Source organism: Thalassophryne amazonica, chromosome 3 (assembly GCF_902500255.1).
Source record: "Thalassophryne amazonica chromosome 3, fThaAma1.1, whole genome shotgun sequence".
NCBI classification, from domain to species: domain Eukaryota; kingdom Metazoa; phylum Chordata; class Actinopteri; order Batrachoidiformes; family Batrachoididae; genus Thalassophryne; species Thalassophryne amazonica.
Window position 1 is genome coordinate 52,337,134 of NC_047105.1, and position 23,443 is coordinate 52,360,576.

Consider the following 23,443-nt stretch of genomic DNA (forward strand, 5'->3'; position numbering starts at 1 on the left):
TGGTGGCAGCATCATGCTGTGGGGATGTTTTTCAGTGGCAGGAAGGGAACTGGGAGACTAGTCAGGATTGAGGGAAAGATGAATGCAGCGATGTACAGAGTCATCCTGGATGAAAACCTGCTCCAGAGCGCTCTTGACCTCAGACTGGGGGGACGGTTCATCTTTCAGCAGGACAATGACCCTAAGCACACAGCCAAGATATCAAAGGAGTGGCTTCAGGACAACTCTGTGAATGTCCTTGAGTGGTCCAGCCAGAGCCCAGACCTGAATCTGATTGAACATCTCTAGAGAGATCTGAAAAATGTCTGTGCACTGACGCTCCCCATCCAACCTGATGGAGCTTGAGAGGTGCTACAAAGAGGAATGGACAAAATTTTCCAAAGATAGGTGCGCCAAGCTTGTGGCATCATATTCAAGAAGACTTGAGGTTGTAATTGCTGCCAAAGGTGCATCAACAAAATATTGAGCAACGGGTGTGCATTTTTTTTTAGTTTTTTATTTTTAACAAATTTGCAAAAATTAAAAAAAAAAAATACTTTTTTCTTATTGTCAATATGGGGTGTTGTGAGTAGAATTTTGAGGGATAAAATGAATTTACTCCATTTTGGAATAAGGCTGTAATATAACAAAATGTGGAAACAGTGAATGTAACAGTAGTTATATATATTTTCATAATGATATTATATTGTTCACTTACTTTAAAAACAGCTATTAGTGACTGTAGACACAAAATACTAGGGGCCCAACAACACATTGTAAATACTGATAATTGTATTATGGAGTCTGTACTGAATCATATTTTTTAAAATGAGTATCATGAGCTGATGTAACTCCAGTTCTACATGCACAAACACACAGAGCCCCTTGTGTTCCCAAGCAGAACTAATCAGAACTTACTGTACTGAGATCTGGCAGTCTCAAGTGCACACAAAGCAGAACAGCTCCCTATTTCTAAATTTTACTTGTAGCAGGAACTCTTTTACATATGCAGAACTAGATTTTTGGGTCTTTGAGGATATTTAACATGAAACCCAGCAATAATTAACTGTAGAAGGTACAAATATCTACAGCACAATGAGCCCCCTTTAAAGCTGCAGTATTGTGAATTTAGTGTCATCTAGTTGTGAGTTTGTAGATTGTCTTTTGCTGTTGTGGGCCAAGGTTCTGTTTCCCTTCACATCTTTGCTCTTTTGGTGACAAGCATTCATGCTCTTTGCCTTCTGTTGTAAAAAGCAGTATTTGATCCTACATTTCACAACGACGGTTCTCAAACGTTGGTCCTGCACTAGTCACCAGACCATAATAAGACCATAATAATTCCTCTTATTTATTTATTTATTTATTTATTTTCTGTGTTCCAGCCACACTAATAATCCTAATTGAGGGTGAGAAAGTCTGTCCCATTGGGCCACTGTGTCAGTATGCAGTACAACATGTTGGCCTCCATGAGGGGGCGCACTCCCATGTAGATGTATTAAGGGCTCATTCAAATCTTAGAGCCTCTTCACACATAATAAGTGTGAAGGGGCCCTGATGTGAATAAGTACTATGTGTGAAGGGGCCCTTAGGAACACACATCAATTTGTTATTGCAGTTAATTAAACACTAATGCACAGATGGTTACTAATGCTTTATTCCATTTCTACTAATAAATACCCCTAAATCTTCTGCACTGTACCTTTAAATGATTCAAGTTAATCAAATTTAACACAATGTATTTAAAATGTGTATTTTTGTATGCAATATTACAGTTTAAAATAATGTAAAATACTCATCAAATTTACCACATACTGAGGCACATTGCCTCCTTCCAGTCCTACACAAATGACAGATGAATATGTATAAATAAATAAATAAATAAATTTCTAGAAATTGTTTCACACATTTATGTACACTGTAAAAAAGAATTCCCTTGTTTTTACGGAAAAATCCTGGCAACTGTGGTTACCAGAATTCTGTAAAAATTACGGTAAATGTGTAAATTATTTTATATAAAATATGTCAATTTTACAGAGTAAACCTGTTGTAATTTTATTGTCTATTTAGAAGATAAAATCTCTGCAAAATGGCCACCTCATGTTTTATTTTCCTCTAAATGTAGTTTAAACAGACACATCACCTCTTGTTTCAAACCCTTAATTATCAGTATTTTACTGTATTCGTGAAAATTATTTTCTGTAAAATCTGATTTGTACAGTTTTTGGTATTACTGTTTTTCTGTTTTTAAACTACAGTCATTTGTAAATTCTACAATGGTGTATGATTATTTTGACATATTTGTACTGTTAATTTCACAGTACAGTTTGGTTCCACATTTTACACATTATTGCTGTAAAGTAAACACCACTCCATTGTTTTTCATTTAACAATCTCTTTATGTTGTGGATTCACAGGATTTCACCATTAATTTCACAGACTTTTTTTTACAGTGTAATACAACCAGTAATTACATTTAAAAGTTAATTTGTTGTCCATCTTGACTGGAACTGGTGGTTTTCTATATTAAATGTTCTTTTTGACATTTTTTTTTAGATATATCTTCTTGATAGCAAAAAGGTTGAGGCTGTCGTCCATCAGGACCAAAGCACAACTTCTCCTCTGTATCAGTCTCATCAAAAAGTCTTGATTCCCCCACCCCCCATCAAACAAACAAACACACACACACACACACACACACACACACACACACACACACACACACACACACACACACACACACACACACACACACACACACACACACACACACACACACACACACACACACAGCTGGGCTCTCTTTTTGCATTCTGTGCTTTATTTAAAATAATTCTGAACATTCTTGTATTTCTTGTACATTTCTCGTATTTTTTTAAATAATCAGTGTACTGTACTTGCTAAAACTCAAAGGACCCCAACACCTTATTTTGCACATTTTTGTATAATTGGCACACCTTCCTTAAAAAGCCATAGTGTAAATCCTGACAAGTGTAATTTCTATTTTGCCTGCTAAACACCTACTACAGTTTAAAAATAAATAAACTGTGCATTTCTCTACATAGTACTCATCACTCAATTCGACCTTCTCCACATTAGCTTATGTTCATCACATTTTGCATCGTCTTTATTTTTGTACCGGCTCAACAAAATGAGTTATATGTGAACATGTACTTGGCGATCCCTGCAACAGACTGGAGTCCTGCACCCTCCCATGACCCTTACTCAGAGTAAGCGGGTATAGAAAATGGATGGGTGGATGTACTTGCCAATAAAATCTGATTCTGTTTCTGAGATGTGTCAGCCATAAGTGAGTGCCATCTGCTGACAGATGTCAGTTCTCAACAAAAGTTGGATTTGGTTTGTTTTTTTAATTTTAATTATTTATAAATGTTGCTGAAGCTCACATGGAATAAAAGTGAAGACTGTATCCAGCCCTTGGACAACTACTTGCCAATATCTTGATGTATTTGCACATTTGCCTCTAAAGGGAATAAATTTCAAATAGCTAAAGAATATTTTAAATGTTTTGAGTTAAATGCACCGCTGTAACTTAATCATAATGCTATGAGGGGCACTGTTTCTATGCCCTGCTATAGTTTCATCATTATAATTAGCACCACTATAAATATTTGCACTCTTCCGATCTCAGTCCCTTCCCCGTGACGCTTACTGGTGGAGTGAAAATCCCTCTGTGAAAGCTTGAGTGAAGCCTCACTCCAGGATTATAGCTTGAGGAAGATTTAGAGACTGACACATATTGCACACTTCCTCTGCGAGCCTTGAGTCAGTACAAAGGAACAAACAACGAAGAACCTACTGCAGCGCAGACGACTACGAGATCGCTACCCAAAGGATGAGAAGGAATGAGCCAAGGAGCCCAGCAGACTGAGGAGAAGGTTAAAAGTGGGTTAATGCGGTGTGACAGGAGCTGGAGAGTTGGTCCCTGATGTATAACTCAGGAATGAACGTCACCCCGGGCATGGCACCACTGTCTCCAGGGCTGAGTGGCAGCCCACCACTGGTGCCACATGTGAAGACCACCTTTCAGTCTTTAGGATCTTTGTCATCTGAGGTGTTCTCCCCCTCCCTTGCCCGAGCCTCCCTTCATCAGGAGAAACAGACCTCGAGCCCCATGAATTCATCCACTCCCTCCATCATGAGTTCTCCAAAACTCTGGCACAAATCCTCCATCTCCAGACTCGCAGAGGAGTTCTTCTGGATTGGTGGCAGCATTGTTGCACAGCCTAAGTGGAGACTGGGTCAAATAGGTAAGATCCCCTCATCACTAACTTAATGATTTCAACATAAAACTCAGCAGAACTGCTGACCTACAATTTGCTGCATGCTGTTGGTCCGAGCTGCTCACAAATACAACATTAAACCAATATTTGAAGAGTACTGTCCAGACTTTTTAAACTTAAACTTTATCGTAATCAAGTTCTATAGTGTGGCAATTCTTCATATAACAGAAGAAATGCAGGTGCCTGTGACTAGATAATGGCCATATGGACATGAGACAATCCTTTAGGATTAACCCAAATGATGTGCCAGGTTGCATCACGTGTATCTTGAGCTTCAGATTACAAACAAAGGTTAACTGCTCTCCAAGCAAACAATACCAACATAGAGCAGTGTTACAGAAAAAGAATTTGACAAGGCACCAAACTGCAAGCAGTCAGCGCAATGCATTCAAAGATTGCACAAGAATACAACCCCAATTCCAATGAAATTAGGACGTTGTGTAAAATGTAAATTAAAAACAGAATACAATGATTTGCAAATCCTCTTCAATCTATATTCAACTGAATACACCATAAAGACAAGATATTTAATGTTCAAACTGATAAACATTATTGTTTTTGTGCAAATATTTGCTAATTTTGAAATGGATGCCTGCAACACATTTCAAAAAAGCTGGGACAGTGGTATGTTTACCACTGTGTTACATCAGCTTTCCAACAACACTCAGTAAGCGTTTGGGAACTCAACAGGCTAATTGGAAACAGGTGAGTGTCATGATTGGGTATAAAAGGAGCATCCCCAAAAGGCTGCGTGAAAAAATAGTCCAATGTGCAAAGTTTCTCAATGTTTCAAGGATTTTAGGGATCCCATCATCTACAGTCCATAATATAATCAGAAGATTCAGAGAATCTGGAAAACTTTCTACAAGTAACCGGCAAGGCCGAAAACCAACATTGAATGCCCGTGACCTTCGATCCCTCAGGCGGCACTACATTAAAAACTGACATCATTGTGTAAAGGATCTTACCGCGTGGGCTCAGGAAAACTTCAGAAAACCATTGTCAGTTAACACAGTTCATCGCTACATCTACAAGTGCAAGTTAAAACTCTACCATGCAAAGCGAAAGCTATACATCAACAACATCCAGAAACACCACCACCTTCTCTCGGCCCGAGCTCATTTGAAATGGATAGACGCAAAGTGGAAAAGTGTGCTGTGGTCTGATGAGTCCACATTTCAAATTGTTTTTGGAAATCACGGACGTCATGTCCTCCGGACAAAAGAGGAAAAAGACCATCCAGATTGTTACCAGTGCAAAATTAAAAAGCCAGCATCTGTGATGGTACGGGGGTGTGTTAGTGCCCATGGCATGGACAACGTACACATCTGTGATGGCACCATCAATGCTGAAAGGTACATCCAGGTTTTGGAGCAACACATGCTGCCATCCAAGCAAAGTCTTTTTCAGGGACGTTCCTGCTTATTTCAGCAAGACAATGCCAAGCCACATTCTGCATGTGTTACAACAGCGTGGCTTCGTAGTAAAAGAGTGCAGGTACTAGACTGGCCTGCCTGCAGTCCAGACCTGTCGCCCACTGAAAATGTGTGGCACATTATGAAGCACAAAATACGACAACGGAGACCCCGGACTGTTGAACAACTGAAGTCGTACATCAAGCAAGAATGGGAAAGAATTCCACCTACAAAGCATCACGATTAGTGTCCTCAGTTCCCAAACGCTTATTGAGTGTTGATAGAAAGAAAGGTGATGTAACACAGCAGTAAACATACCACTGTCCCAGCTTTTTTGAAACATGTTGCAGGCATCCATTTGAAAATGAGCAAATATTTGCACAAAAACAATGAAGTTTATCAGTTTGAACATTAAATATCTTGTCTTTGTGGTGTATTCAATTGAATATAGGTTGAAGAGGATTTGCAAATCATTGTATTCTGTTTTTATTTACATTTTACACAACGTCCCAACTTCACTGGAATTGGGGTTGTATCACAAAGGAACATAACAGGAAATACTTTTATCAACCAAACCCTTGAAAATGCTGCTGTTTTTGAGAAATGCCCATATTTGCTTATCTTTTGCTACACTTGGTAAAAGCACCCATGGGCATGAAAACTGGAAGGGTTATGGCAATCTGATATTTGACCTCAATGACTCTTGACCTTCACCCAGATTTGGGGCGTCTGGTTGACGTTGCCACATTTGGTCCAAATTGGGCTGGAACTCAAATTTCATGTCTTTGGCTGTTGCCAAAATAAATTCTTAAAAGGCAATTTTGGGGTCAATCTTCACTGAGATACCAAAACCTTAGAGGAAACCAATAGGCAGACATGACCTTGGCTCCACTGACTGAACTTTGGCAAATTTAACCTTACTTGGCATATTCCAGAACCCACATCCATATGTGTGCCAAGTCTAATGCAAATTGGAGTGAAAAACTAAAATTTGGACTGTTGACCCCAATGACCTTGACCCATATAATTGACCTTTGGCTAATTTGATCTCATCTGGACAATTCCAATATCTATCGACATATGCGTGCTAGGTTTGATAGGTTTGATGGCAATCAGCATAAAAAAGAAACCATCAATATTTTGACCTTTCATCCTAATTATATTGACCGTTAGCAAAAGAAGACCTTTATGACAATTATGGGGTCAACATTCATCCATGTGCCAAATTTGGTTGATACTGGCCAAAAGATCTGGGAGTAAGAAGCAAACATACAAACACTGCTCACATTATACAACCCGTTGGGATGGTATGGAAATAAAAAAATAGAAATTTTTACATTGACTTTGACTGTTATTTCAGTACAGGCAGTATGAATCCAAGATATTTCCAGTTTTGTGTGATCAACTTCAATTCATTTGTTGATGTGCATCCATTCTGGCATTTAAGGCTTGCAAAACATGAAAAAAAAAAGTTGGGATGCTAAAGCATTTTTCACTTTGTAATGTTGCCATTCCTTCGCACACTTTTGCCATTGAGGATACCAAGCATTGTCCATACGATCCCATCTTTTTCTGACTTGCATATGAACTTGTGTGTAGCTCAACCACTCTCTCTCATCTTCAACCGCTTTGTCCAATTAAGGGTCGCGGGGGGAGCCTATCCCAGCAGTCATAAAGCGTGAGGCGGGGTACACCCAGGACAGGAGACCAGTCCGTCACACGGCTACAAACACATTCACACCCACTCCACACCTATGGACAATTAAAGATCCCAATCCACCTAACCCGCATGTCTTTGGATGTGGGAGGAAACTGGAGTACCCGGAGGAAACCCACGCAAACACAGGGAGAAATGCAAACTCCATACAGAAAGGCCACAGGTGGGAATTGAACCCATGACCTTCTCGCTGTGAGACAACAGTGGTAACCACTAAACCACCGTGCTGCCCGTAGCTCAATGAACAGTCTCATAAACAAATGTTTTAAGGTAAAATCTGAAGCACCTGCTTAAAAGAAATTCCATGGGGTTGAGGGCTTATGCAAAACATTACAACACATACACAGCACTGTACAAAACACTGAGCATTTGGAAATTTGTAATTTCTTGCTGTACTAACTTTTGAAGGGGGAAGGGGTCCTGTATGATGTACTGTGTGTACTGTATGATGTTATGGGTATCAGAATTTAACACATTACAAGGCACAAAAGCTCACAACATGCATTTCTGACAAAATATGTGATTAATACAAACAATATGAGAAGGTGCATGTACAGTGCATCCGGAAAGTATTCACAGCACTCCACATTTTCCACATTTTGTTATGTTACTGCCTCATTCGAAAATGGATTCAATTCAATTTTTTCCTCAAAATATTACACACAATACCCCATAATGGCAATATGAAAAACTTTTTTTTTTTAGATTTTTGCTAATTTATTTCATAAATGGACTGCATTTATATAGCGCTTTTCCATCTGCATCAGACACTCAAAGTGCTTTACAATTATGCCTCACATTCACCCTGATGTCAGGGTGCTGCCATACAAGGCGCTCACTACACACCAGGAGCAATAGGGGATTAAAGACCTTGCCCAAGGGCCCTTAGTGATTTTCCAGTCTGGCAGGGATTTGAACCCAGGATCTTCTGGTCTCAAGCCCAACACCTTAACCACTAGACCATCACCTAGAATCACTAGAATCACATCACATTTACATAAGTAAGCTTCATGGCAATAAAAGCTTTTTCCATGAGGCTCAAAACTGAGCTCAGGTGCATCCTGTTTGCACTGATCATCCTTGAGATGTTTCTACAGCTTAAGTGGAGTCCACCTGTGGTAAATTCAGTTGATTGGACATGATTTGGAAAAGCACACACCTGTCTACATATAAGGTCCCACAGTTGACAGTGAATGTCAGAGCACAAACCAAGCATGAAGTCAGAGGAATTGTCTGTAGACCTCCAAGACAGGATTGTCTCGGCTCAAGGTACAAATCTGGGAAATAGTACAGAAACATTTCTGCTGCTTTGAAGGTTCCAGTGAGCACAGTGGCCTCCATCATATGTAAGTGGAAGAAGTTCAGATCCACCAGGACTCTTCCTAGAGCTGGCCGCCTGTCTAAACTGAGCAATTAGGGGAGAAGGGCCTTAGTCAGGGAGGTGACCAAGAACCAGATGGTCACTCTGTCAGCATTCCTGTGGAGAGAGGAGAACCTTCAAGAAGGACACCCATCTCTGCAGCAATCCAATAATCAGGCCTTTTTGGTAGAGTGGCCAGACAGAAGCCACTCCTTAATAAAAGGCACATGGCAGCCCACCTGGAGTTTGCCAAAAGGCACCTGAAGGACTCTCAGGCCATGAGAAACAAAATTCTCTGGTCTGATGAGACAAAGATTGAACTCGTTGGAGTGAATACCAGGCATCATGTTTGGAGGAATAGTGGTGGCAGCATCATGCTGTGGGGATGTTTTTCAGTGGCAGGAAGTGGGAGACTAGCCAGGATTGAGGGAAAGATGAATGAATCAATGAATGCATCCTCCTTCACAAGAACAGCCTCACCTCTGTTGACCACTTCACCTACCTAGGCAGCACACTCTCCCATGACAACAGCCTGGAGAAAAAAGTGGAGAAGCAAGTCAACGCAGCCTCTGATGCCTTCGGCAAACTTCGCACCAAGGTGTCGAACCGTCCTGGCATCAGACTGCAAGCCAAGTTCAAAGTATACCATGCCATTGTCCTGTCATGTCTCTTGTATTCATCAGCAGAGACCTACATCCTGTACGTCGCCACATCCAGAGACTGCAATGCACTCAGATATTTCAGCTCAGACAGTTGCTGAAAACCACTGGAGAGACAGAGTCTTGAATGCCGAGGTGAGACGGTGAACTAAAATCCCCAGCAGTGAAGCCCTTCTCACCCACAACCAGGTTTGATGGATAGGCCATATAGTGCGTATATGTGACTCCTGATTACCCAAGGCAAGCTCAGGGAGGAGAAAAGGAAAGTTGGTCGGCACAAGCTGCGTGTCAAACACCTTAACATGGGAGACGTTCAAGACCGAACAGCCATGTGAGTCCACGACTCAAGTTAATTGAAGAAGAGACCAGACAACAAAGTGTGAGTAGAGTCTCCTTACCTGCTTCAGCAGCTCACTGCTCTCTAACCTGTCCCGACTATGGCAGGATCTGCTGACACCACATAGGACTGTACTCGCACCAAAGAAGTTGCCGTCCTACTCAGCAGTGAGTGACAGCCGATGATGATGATGACAGAGACATCCTGGAAGAAAACCTTCTCCAGAGCTCTCCTGACCTCAGACTGTGACAATGGTTCATCTCTCAGCAGGACAATGACCCTAAGCCAGATGTATCAAACCAGTTCCAGAAAGGCCCAAGAGGGTGCAGGCTTTCTGTGCAACCACCCACTCTAGCAGGTGATTTCACTGATTAACATCACTTTGAACAGGTGGAATCAGTTAATCAGTGAAATCACCTGCTGCATTGGGTGGTTGCACAGAATGCCTGCACCCTCTTGGCCTTTTCTGGAACCTGTTTGAGACCTCTGCCCTAAGCACACAGCCAAGATATCAAATGAGCGGCTTCAGGACAACTCTGTGAATATCCTTGAGTGGCCCCACTAGAGCCCAGTCCTGAATCCATTTGAACATTTCTGGAGAGATCTGAAAATGGATGTCCACTGGTGCTCCCCATCCAACCTGATGGAGCTTGAGAGGTGCTGCAAAGAGGAAGGGGCAAAACAAACCAAAGATATGTGTACCAAGCTTGTGGCATCAAATTCAAGAAGACTTGAGGCTGTAATTGTTGCCAAAGGTGCATCAACAAAGTATTGCGCAAAGGGTGCAAATACCTATGTACATGTGATTTTTTTTTATTATTATTATTTTTTTATTAAATTTGCAAAAATTTCAACAAAGAATAAAAACTTTTTCATGTTGTCATTATGGGGTGTAGTGAGTAGAATTTTGAGGGGAAAAATTTGAATTTACTCCCTTTTGGAATAAGTCTGTAACATAACAAAATGTGGAAAAAGTGCATCGCTGTGAATAATTTCCAGATGCATGGAATACTGTTCCTCCAAAAGCGATGAATGAATACCTCTTCAAATTATGCACTGGGATGAACACTGTTTTTCTAATACTAATTTCTTGCAATAATGCAGCTTATTTCACTATCAAGGTACATAATTTACCGTAAGACATCCAGATCCTTATTCAGAACTACATGAATGTCACAGGTTGATTGTTTATCATGACAGATATACAGTATGAATGAGTGCTTTCATTATGATCAGTGTATCAGCTAATCAGAAAGTTATAGTGCATATGCATATGCATATGCATGCTCTGCCTCCCTGTGATGTTGGCAAACATTCTTACTGGCTCTGTTTGTCTTTCTTATCCAACCCTTTGCATGCCCTGCAGTGGAGCGGCGTATGTGTAGCATGCAGAATGGCACTCAGATGACCAAACTGAAGGGGAAGAAGAAAGGACTGGTCAGATTCTTTTACTTGGACGAGCATAAGTCTTGCATCCGATGGCGGCCCTCCAGGAAACATGACAAGGCCAAAAGTAAATTTTTCATATTTCTTTTACAGAACTTAAAATATATAAAGTTGAATGTATTTTCAGTCATGTCACATCTGATACACAAGGTAAGAAAAAGCACCGGTGGACACAGCTAACCAAAAAAATTTGTGCTAACGAATGCGTTAAATAATGTAAGTTAACTAAAATAATGTTAAACTGAGCTAAAAGATTTAGCTGATGCTACGGCTAACAACAAGCATTTATTACACAAATTTAGTAATGTGGAGTAGATTTGTCATCAAACATTCAGATATGAGAACCATGTGACAAAGTGCCAGACTGTATTGACCCATTAGTATATCATTCAGCCAACATTCACTTTAAAACATCAGTTTAATAGTTTGTGTGTAACAAGACATTTGGCTATAATATTCTGTCAGAATCAATCAGACCACCGGGGTCCTCAAGGATTGCTGTCGTCCAGAAAGTGGTTTAGTAGGTACAGAGACAGCGCAAAGATGAGGCCGCTAATGCTAATGCTAATGCTGGTTGATAGAACAGAAAGATCTGCACAACAACATCACTGCAAATCTTTTAATCCCAAATGCAATATCCCTGGCCAACAAAATGGAACAGGTGGAAATTGTTTTTCTTAATTTGTCTCTCACATGCCTGGAAAGTCCTCATTTCGGTCCTTCAGACTGTATTTTCATTACTGCTTCTGGAGAGCATTAGCATGGCTAAAAACCCTCAGCTTCAACTTGCCATGACTTTCTATAAAATAAATACAATAACTGGTCCACAAAGATAAACATTACATGACCATAATCATCTGATAATTTGGAGTAATAATAATAACAGTAATAATCTGATCTGTTGTGTTTATATGCACTACAGTAATGTGACAGTCAGAGAAAATGGGTTATTTGATTTTCAGTTCATTAGTTAGATTTTTTCAAAGTGGAGAAAGAAGAAAGGGCAGCTCTTGAATAAAAAGCATAGACTGTATAGAGAAAAAGATCTGCACTCTCTCTTTCCCTCTCTCTCTCTCTCTCTCTCGTTCTCTCTCTCTCTCTCTCTCTCTCTCTCTCTCTCTCTCTCTCTCTCTCTCCTCTCTCTCTCTCTCTCTCAGCATGGAGGTTTGTGGAGTTGACGTTATGGAGCACAAACAGTGAGGAAATATGACACCATGCCTAGATCATGGCAAGCTCTGCTTAACTCTGGCATATACGTCTATAAACTGCATAGATCACCAAGAAATTTTCTTTTTAGAACACTGAAACAACACCAATGGGACATTGAAGCACCCATGTGTGTCCTGGAAATTTTTTTGGGCACACAACGGACTCTCAGACCCTTGTGATCTGATGACAGATGTTAAGAGGCCCTACCAGACAACTGTGCATCCCACTGTACCTCTGGAAAATGATCAGTGACTTATTGATCAATCAATCAATCAATCAATCAATCAATTTTTTATATAGCGCCAAATCACAACAAACAGTTGCCCCAATGCGCTTTATATTGTAAGGCAAGGCCATACAATAATTATGTAAAACCCCAACGGTCAAAACGACCCCCTGTGAGCAAGCACTTGGCTACAGTGGGAAGGAAAAACTCCCTTTTAACAGGAAGAAACCTCCAGCAGAACCAGGCTCAGGGAGGGGCAGTCTTCTGCTAGGACTGGTTGTGGCTGAGGGACAGAACCAGGAAAAAGACATGCTGTGGAGGGGAGCAGAGATCGATCACTAATGATTAAATGCAGAGTGGTGCATACAGAGCAAAAAGAGAAAGAAACAGTGCATCATGGGAACCCCCCAGCAGTCTACATCTATAGCAGCATAACTAGGCGATGGTTCAGGGTCACCTGATCCAGCCCTAACTATAAGCTTTAGCAAAAAGGAAAGTTTTAAGCCTAATCTTAAAAGTAGAGAGGGTGTCTGTCTCCCTGATCTGAATTGGGAGCTGGTTCCACAGGAGAGGAGCCTGAAAGCTGAAGGCTCTGCCTCCCATTCTACTCTTACAAACCCTAGGAACTACAAGTAAGCCTGCAGTCTGAGAGCGAAGCGCTCTATTGGGGTGATATGGTACTACGAGGTCCCTAAGATAAGATGGGACCTGATTATTCAAAACCTTATAGAGTAAGAAGAAGAATTTTAAATTCTATTCTAGAATTAACAGGAAGCCAATGAAGAGAGGCCAATATGGGTGAGATATGCTCTCTCCTTCTAGTCCCCGTTAGTACTCTAGCTGCAGCATTTGAATTAACTGAAGGCTTTTTAGGGAACTTTTAGGACAACCTGATAATAATGAATTACAATAGTCCAGCCTAGAGGAATAAATGCATGAATTAGTTTTTTCAGCATCACTCTGAGACAAGACCTTTCTGATTTTAGAAATATTGCGTAAATGCAAAAAAGCAGTCCTACATATTTGTTTAATATGCGCTTTGAATGACATATCCTGATCGAAAATGACTCCAAGATTTCTCACAGTATTACTAGAGGTCAGGGTAATGCCATCCAGAGTAAGGATCTGGTTAGACACCATGTTTCTAAGATTTGTGGGGCCAAGTACATAACTTCAGTTTTTATCTGAGTTTAAAAGCAGGAAATTAGAGGTCATCCATGTCTTTATGTCTGTAAGACAATCCTGCAGTTTAGCTAATTGGTGTGTGTCCTCTGGCTTCATGGATAGATAAAGCTGGGTATCATCTGCGTAACAATGAAAATTTAAGCAATACTGTCTAATAATACTGCCTAAGGGAAGCATGTATAAAGTGAATAAAATTGGTCCTAGCACAGAACCTTGTGGAACTCCATAATTAACTTTAGTCTGTGAAGAAGATTCCCCATTTACATGAACAAATTGTAATCTATTAGACAAATATGATTCAAACCACCGCAGCGCAGTGCCTTTAATACAATGTCCCCTGTGACATTAGTGCAAACAATCTATGAGCTCAAATAGAAACAAACATGTATGGTTTTAGGGTACACAGACATTTTTGACCATTAAATTTGATTAAAAACATGTTAATAAATGGTAAATAAATGGACTGCATTTATATAGTGCTTTTCCATCTGCATCAGGCGCTCAAAGAGCTTTACAAATAATGCCTCACATTCACCCCGATGTGAGGGTGCTGCCATACAAGGTACTCACTACACACCAGGAGTAACTAGGGGATTAAGGACCTTGCCCAAGGGCCCTTACTGATTTTCCAGTCAGGCTGCGATTTGAACCAAGGATCCTCTGGTCTCAAGCGCAACGGTTTAACCAGTAGACCATCACCTCCCTTAATAAAATTAGCAGAGCTAAATTTAGCCAAATCATAGGACACCTATACTTCACCAGGCTGTGGTAGTGTACCTAGATAGAGAGAGTGGTGACATGACAAGTCGAAAAAAATTGGCCATGTGACTCGTGGTGCCATCTTGGATTCAAAATAGTGTTCACAGTTAATCTATCTGCATGTAAATCCAGTTATTTTATTTATTTATTCGCTGAAAATGCAAGGTTGTTGTGCGTTTGGAGGTACAAATTGACACAGCAAGGGCTTCAAGATGTACAGATTCCCTTCACATTCAAACAGAAGAAAAATTTGGGAAAAATAAAGTCAGCTGTGTGGGATGGAAGCTGACTTCATCATCAAAGCTTTGAGAGGTAAATTTATTGTTCAGTCCTATGTACAGTAAAACTCACCTAAACCGTCATCGTATAAACCAGATATTTGCAGTCACCAGACAAAAAAAGTCCCAAAGTTTTTGTATTGTTTTCAATGTAATAAACATCGTATATAACGGATTTTGTACAACGCATTTTTTGCTCACATCGGATAAAATGTCCCGTTTGATCCCAATGTATTTCCATGAAACTCCTTGCATGTGGGACCAGAGTCATTTCCATGATTAAAGGTCTGACCGTTTATTTATTTATTTTTTTCCACACTGTGCTCAGACTCAAAGAGGCAGCCTGATGTGCACGCCAGGCTGCAAACTGTGCAGTGAAAGCAGCAAAGTATCAAATCATTTGCTGCTTTCAATTCTTCGTCTGCCATCACATTATAATACAATAGTATTTGCAGTGTGCTCTCTGATTACAAATGGATCAGAAAAGTCTGCAACTTCACAGCACAAACTCAATAAAAAAGGAAATTGTTCAGCTTACCTTTGATTTGGAGGTGATGATTGTAGAAAGAAAAGCTTGTTGAGGGTCAAATTAGTCCAGAACAAAGCATAATCCAGAGACGGAGAACTTTAAACTGTCACGCACGTTGTATGACCAGCCCAGTCTCATGTTTTTTTCATCGTCCCGTCACGAAATGATTCAAATTTCGTGATGGGGTTTTTATTAAACTCACTATTACTAACCCTACTTCTACCCCCAACCCTAACCTTAACCATAACATAACCCTACTCCTTCCCCTAACCCTAACCATAACCACCCTGACCATACCCCCCCCCCCCCCCCCCCCGCTGCACTTTTACTTACATGCACCCATCACAGAATGAATTACAATAAATTTGTGGTCCCATGAGGAAAGTTTTGCACTTTTCGTGACAATATGATGAACCAATAGATTAATGTGTATTCCGTGCCATGAGACTGGGTTGCGTATAACGCAGAGTTACAGAGCTGCAGCTGCATAAATCAGGCTTTAAATTAATTAAATAAATTATCATAAATTGTAAATTTGATAGCTTAACTATTTCTATATTTATTTGAGAGCACTTGTAACTGATGGTTCCTGTATGTGGTTAAATGAGTTGATGCCACTCTATCTAGGCACACTAGGCTGTGGTGGACAATTAGATACTTTTAAGAGATACGGATGGACAGGTTGTCTGTCATGGGTGGTTGGTTGCCATCCAGAGGGTTCCATGGTGTTTTGGATGATGCAAAGCACCAGCACATGCTTCCAGGCTTGACTTGAATAATTGGTCTGGTAATAGTTTTCCCATTAGTGAAGAAGTTAGCTTCACTATTCAGTGAATTAGTGGCGTAGTGGAACTGTGTCTATCACTGCAAGAATGTCACCACCTGACAATGAAGTTTGTATTTTGAGGAGGAATTTTTTTTTAACCTTTTTGGATATATAACTCCAAATAATAAAAATACTTGGGACAGTATGGAAAATGAAAAGAGAAAACACTGTGATTCCTACATTTATTTTGACTTCTGTTTCATCGCAGACCCTATGAATCCAACATATTTCATGGTTGTGTATGTGAAGGAGGCCAGCAGGAGTTGCTATGCAATAGTAGACAACAGGCCTCACTCCACGACAGCTAAAGCATACTCTGGACACTCAGGCGAGAGCTCAGGTTTTTAGCCGACTGGTTGGTGCGTCTGCCTCCCATGCCGGAGATTGCGAGTTTGTGTCCCGAGGGGAGGAGTCACAACAGAAACACAACACAGACAAAAGACAGTGTAGCGGCTACATGTGGTCAACTTCATTTCATTTGTTAATATACATCCATTCCTGTATTTCAGTCCGGCGACACAGTCAAAAAAATAAAATAAATACCTAGAAATTGGGACCACTAAAGCATTTACCATTTTGTTATGTTGCCATTCCTTCTCATGACATTTTAAAGATGTCTTGGCACTGAGGATCCCAAGAGATGAAGTATCTCGGGTGATATTTGGTCATTTTAGCATTCTCCACAAATTCTCTATTGAGGATAGATCAGTATTGTAGGCAGCTCAGGCCAGTTCCTGTGCCCCGTCTTCTGCAGCCATGCATTTATAATGTGTGCAGAATTTGGTTTTGCAGGTCTTGTTGAAAATGCATGGACATCCCTGGAATGATGTTAACTTGAAGGCAGCATATATTACTTTTCTGCATTAATGCTGCAATCACAGAAGTGTAAATTACCTTTGCCAAGGGACCGGACACAATCCCATACCATGACAGACACTGGGTTTTGGACTTGTTGCTGATAACAGTCTGAATGGTCGTTTTCATCTTTGGTCTCCAATAAATAAATACATACAAATCTAGAATACTGATCCAGCTGACCACAATACACGCTTCCATTATGTAATGGTTTGATACCGGATGTCATAGAGCCCAGAAACACTGCTTCTGGACAACGTAACATAAGGCTTCTTTTTTGCACAGTAAAGTTTTGTGGCCTTTGTGAACTTGTAGGGATTTTTTATTTTGCATTTTCTATACCATCCCAGCTTTTCTGTCTTTGGGGCTGTAAAAAGAAACTGGAGTGTGAAAACACTTTTGTCGCATTTCTGTTTCAAATGTGTCACTTCCTGTTTTATTTTGACATTCCCTTCCATTGTGTATTTATATAGTTTTCTTTCTGTGTCTCCCCACGGATGTTTTTCTACGCTGATTACTCCCTTTTTAATGCTCTGTTTATATATCTTCTCTGCCAGACTGTCTTCTGTCCTATGCCAAACTTTTGAGTGTCCTCTGTGTTCTGTGGGCTACGGTGGCCCTGAAGTGCAAAACACAACAGCAAATCGCACAACATCCAATCAGTGACGATTCGTGTTGCTGATTGGACGGTAGTCCATCCTGTCCTGTGAACCGGAAGGTTTACATGTTTTCAAAATATGAGTGCCGCTAGTGAAAATGTACGTGCTGTTATTAAAGAATGTTTTGATGCAGGACATGAATATGACGTTATATTGGATAGTGTTGACAATTCATAACATAAACATTAGTCTTTGTACGCTGAAGACACGTTTAAAAGAAGCAGGGCTGAACAGAAGACTAAATTACAACTGAATCCACGAGGGACGGCTTTGAGAACACGCAGGAGGTTTAAAAGACATTACCTATCACTCCATGGATCCAAACTACATATGGCATGTAGATGGGTATGATAAACTGAAACCATTTGCTGTTGTGTTGTGCGATTTGCTGTTGTGTTGTGTGATTTGCTGTTGTGTTTTTTTGATTTGCTGTTGTGTTGTGTGATTTGCTGTTGTGTTTTTTTGATTTGCTGTTGTGCTGTGCAATTTGCTGTTGTGCTGTGTGATTTGCTGTTGGGCGATTTGCTGTTGTGTTTTTTTGATTTGCTGTTGTGTTGTGCTATTTGCTGTGCTGTGCAATTTGCTGTTGTGCTGTGTGATTTGCTGTTGTGTTGTGCAATTTGCTGTTGTGTTTTTTTGATTTGCTGTTGTGTTTTTTTTTGGGATTTGCTGTTGTGTTTTTTTTTTTTGATTTGCTGTTGTGTGATTTGCTGTTGTGTTTTTTTGATTTGCTATTGTGTTGTGTGATTTGCTGTTGTGTTTTTTTGATTTGCTGTTGTGTTGTGCGATTTACTGTTGTGTTGTGTGATTTGCTGTTGTGTTGTGCGATTTGCTGTTGTGTTGTGCGATTTGCTGTTGTGTTGTGCGATTTGCTGTTGTGCTGTGCGATTTACTGTTGTGCTGTACGATTTGCTGTTGTGTTTTGCACTTCAGGGCCACTTAAGTGTTCTCTGTCCTCTTGTTGCTAACTTGTGCTGTGTGACCCTGTTTTTGCCTTTTTACCTGCTCCCTTGGACTGTGATGCTTGGTATGCAAGCTGTCTGTGTTTTGACCTCATACCCGTTTGACTGTTACACTGATACACTGCTACACAGACTGATTATCCTGTGTTGTTTCACCTTTGCCCGTCCCTGGACTTTGAATAAAGACCTTTGGACTCTCCCTTATGTGCAGTTCTCTGCTCATGGGTTGTCACTTGTACTCCAGACATACAGTGCAATCTCACCATGTTGATCTCTGCAAAGAGTGAAGCAATACACACCACACTATGGAACCAAGGCTGTGGTCTGTATGAGCAGGAGCAGCAGATGTGCAGTGCGTTCCAGCGCCTGCAGGAGCTGTACGGACAACAATGTGCAATGGTCCAAGTCAGACTGCATAGTGGCCTGATTGGGCTCTCCTGGCTGTTTAAGATAAAGCGTATCCGGAAAGTATTTGCAGCACTTCACTTTTTCCACATTTTGTTATGTTACAGCCTTATTCTAAAATTTTATTCACAACACTCCTTAATGACAACATGAATAAAGTTTTTTTGAAAGTTTTGCAAATTTATTAAAAATAAAAAAAACTAAGAAATGTACATAAGTATTCACACCCTTTTTTCACACCCTCAATTTTCAAGCTGGGACTTCTGCGAGAGCTGTCGCATCTCCTCCTCCTCTCTCCTCTCCTCTGTGTTTCTCTGTCTCTGCTCCAACCTTCAAAGTCCCTACTTCACCAGACTGTGAATTCTAACTATATTGGAATAACCATGGAATTGATCAAATCAAATCAAATCAATTTAATTTATATAGCGCCAAATCACAACAAACAGTTGCCCCAAGGTGCTTCATATTGCAAGGCAAAGCCATACAATAATTACAGAAAAACCCCAACTGTCAAAACGACCCCCTGTGAGCAAGCACTTGGCGACAGTGGAAGGAAAAACTCCCTTTTAACAGGAAAGAAGACCTCCAGCAGAACCAGGCTCAGGGAGGGGCAGTCTTCTGCTGGGACTGGTTGGGCTGAGGGAGAGAACCAGGAAAAAGACATGCTGTGGAGGGGAGCAGAGATCAATCACTAATGATTAAATGCGAGTGGATCAGTTGGTCTCTGAACACTATTGACACTATTTTTTCACAAGGAATCAGGGCTGGGGACTCTGCATGCCCAGATGGAACTACCCTGTGGGCTATGTTGTCAACGCCTGGGAGAAGTGGCATGTCGTGTGCTTGGCTCCACTCTCTGTGGAGGACGTCGAAGATTATTTTTATTTGGTTTTATCGCAGGAGGGCTGGTTGCTTATGGTTTATGTGCTGCCCTGACCTACAGGAGAATTGGCAAGACGGCTGCTACCAGAACCACAACCCCTCACCCATCCATCGTAATTAATGGGGTGGGCAAAGCGGTGCAATCGCAGACCACGTTAACCCTTGAACTCAGTCGCAATTTGGAAAACATCTCGGACCAACTGTCCACCTTGCAAAGGAAGATAACAGAGACTAGGGAATACTCATGAATTGGATTTGGTCGGTCAGAGGAGTCGTAAATGGAATTTCTGTGTTTCTCTGCTTAACCCTAAACATGGCAGGCTTATCAGCCACTGAAGGTCAAAACGCCCTGTTTTTTTCCTCCAGAAGAATGTCTGTGGTCTTGGAGAACCATTCTGCTCCCCCTCTTATCTTTCTGCCCTCCCCTACAGATGTTGTCAAGGCAATTCTAGACATTATGCAAACACAGACAGTAACTGATATAAACTCATCTTCACACTCACGCATGATGCATGCCTCCCCTACAAAGATTTCTAGCACCCCCCCAGATTTTTTACGCTAGCTCCCCAGGCCTCTGCACTGCTGCTCCTTTCCCCCCACCGGGAGGCAGCACAGCTCAGCTGCTGCAGCTTTCTGTTTTCCCCCAAGCTCGCAGCTGCGAGGGAGACTGCTGCGCTGGGTATCATCTGCGTAACAATGAAAATTTAAGCAATACCGTCTAATAATACTGCCTAAGGGAAGCATGTATAAAGTGAACAAAATTGGTCCTAGCACAGAACCTTGTGGAACTCCATAATTAACTTTAGTCTGTGAAGAAGATTCCCCATTTACATGAACAAATTGTAATCTATTAGACAAATATGATTCAAACCACCGCAGCGCAGTGCCTTTAATACCTACGGCATGCTCTAATCTCTGTAATAAAATTTTATGGTCAACAGTATCAAAAGCAGCACTGAGGTCTAACAGAACAAGCACAGAGATGAGTCCACTGTCCGAGGCCATAAGAAGATCATTTGTAACCTTCACTAATGCTGTTTCTGTACTATGATGAATTCTAAAACCTGACTGAAACTCTTCAAATAGACCATTCCTCTGCAGATGATCAGTTAGCTGTTTTACAACTACCCTTTCAAGAATTTTTGAGAGAAAAGGAAGGTTGGAGATTGGCCTATAATTAGCTAAGATAGCTGGGTCAAGTGATGGCTTTTTAAGTAATGGTTTAATTACTGCCACCTTAAAAGCCTGTGGTACATAGCCAACTAACAAAGATAGATTGATCATATTTAAGATCGAAGCATTAAATAATGGTAGGGCTTCCTTGAGCAGCCTGGTAGGAATGGGGTCTAATAAACATGTTGATGGTTTGGATGAAGTAACTAATGAAAATAACTCAGACAGAACAATCGGAGAGAAAGAGTCGAACCAAATACCGGCATCACTGAAAGCAGCCAAAGAGAACGATAAGTCTTTGGGATGGTTATGAGTAATTTTTTCTCTAATAGTTAAATTTTGTTAGCAAAGAAAGTCATTGAAGTCTTACTAGTTAAAGTTAATGGAATACTCCGTCAATAGAGCTCTGACTCTTGTCGCCTGGCTACAGTGCTGAAAAGAAACCTGGGGTTGTTCTTATTTTCTAACATAAAGAAGGAATCATATCCTTAAACCTAGTTACAGCGCTTTCTGAAAGACTTCTAGTGTAATGAAACTTATTCCCCACTGCTGGGTAGTCCATCAGGGTAAATGTAAATGTTATTAAGAAATGATCAGACAGAAGGGAGTTTTCAGGGAATACTGTAAGTCTTCTATTTCCATACCATAAGTCAGAACAAGATCTAAGATATGATTAAAGTGGTGGGTGGACTCATTTACATTTGAGCAAGCCAATAGAGTCTAATAATAGATTAAATGCAGTGTTGAGGCTGTCATTCTCAGCATCTGTGTGGATGTTAAAATTGCCCACTATAATTATCTTATCTGAGCTAAGCACTAAGTCAGACAAAAGGTCTGAAAATTCACAGAGAAACTCACAGTAACGACCAGGTGGACGATAGATAACAACAAATAAAACTGGTTTTTGGGACTTCCAATTTGGATGGACAAGACTAAGAGTCAAGCTTTCAAATGAATTAAAGCTCTGTCTGGGTTTTTGATTAATTAATAAGCTGGAATGGAAGATTGCTGCTAATCCTCCGCCCCGGCCCGTGCTACGAGCATTCTGACAGTTGGTGTGACTCGGGGGGTGTTGACTCATTTAAACTAACATATTCATCCTGCTGTAACCAGGTTTCTGTAAGGCAGAATAAATCAATATGTTGATCAATTATTATATCATTTACCAACAGGGACTTAGAAGAGAGAGACCTAATGTTTAATAGACCACATTTAACTGTTTTAGTCTGTGGTGCAGTTGAAGGTGCTATATATTTTTTCTTTTTGAATTTTTATGCTTAAATAGATTTTTGCTGGTTATTGGTGGTCTGGGAGCAGACACCGTCTCTACGGGGATGGGGTAATGAGGGGATGGCAGGGGGAGAGAAGCTGCAGAGGTGTGTAAGACTACAACTCTGCTTCCTGGTCCCAACCCTGGATAGTCACAGTTTGGAGGATTTAAGAAAATTGGCCAGATTTCTAGAAATGAGAGCTGCTCCATCCAAAGTGGGATGGATGCCGTCTCTCCTAACAAGACCAGGGTTTTCCCCAGAAGCTTTTGCCAATTATCTACCTCATTTTTTGGACACCACTCAGACAGCCAGCAATTCAAGGAGAACATGCGGCTAAACATGTCACTCCCGGTCCGATTGGGGAGGGGCCCAGAGAAAACTACAGAGTCCGACATTGTTTTTGCAAAGTTACACACCGATTCAATGTTAATTTTAGTGACCTCCGATTGGCGTAACCGGGTGTCATTACTGCCGACGTGAATTACAATCTTACCAAATTTACGCTTAGCCTTAGCCAGCAGTTTCAAATTTCCTTCAATGTCGCCTGCTCTGGCCCCCGGAAGACAATTGACTATGGTTGCTGGTGTCGCTAACTTCACATTTCTCAAAACAGAGTCGCCAATAACCAGAGTTTGATCCTCGGCGGGTGTGTCGTCGAGTGGGGAAAAACGGTTAGAGATGTGAACGGGTTGGCGGTGTACACGGGGCTTCTGTTTAGAACTACACTTCCTCCTCACAGTCACCCAGTCGGCCTGCTTTCCCGACTGCTCGGGATCTGCCAGAGGGGAACTAACGGCGGCTAAGCTACCTTGGTCCGCACCAACTACAGGGGCCTGGCTAGCTGTAGAATTTTCCACGGTGCGGAGCCGAGTCTCCAGTTCGCCCAGCCTGGCCTCCAAAGCTACGAATAAGCTACACTTATTACAAGTACCATTACTGCTAAAGGAGGCCGAGGAATAACTAAACATTTCACACCCAGAGCAGAAAAGTGCGGGAGAGACAGGAGAAGC

At 41.0% G+C, this 23,443-nt stretch overlaps 1 protein-coding gene across 1 annotated transcript in view; it reads left to right on the forward strand.

Annotated features, from left to right (window-relative positions):
- Window positions 1-3,779: 3,779 nt before the first annotated feature.
- plch2b (phospholipase C, eta 2b) overlaps window positions 3,780-23,443 on the forward strand; it is a 34,552-nt gene continuing 14,888 nt past the window's right edge. Inside the window, 2 exon segments of the mRNA XM_034167567.1 lie at window positions 3,780-4,247; window positions 11,135-11,281. Coding sequence (XP_034023458.1) covers window positions 3,926-4,247; window positions 11,135-11,281 — 469 coding nt within the window. The 5' untranslated portion in view covers window positions 3,780-3,925.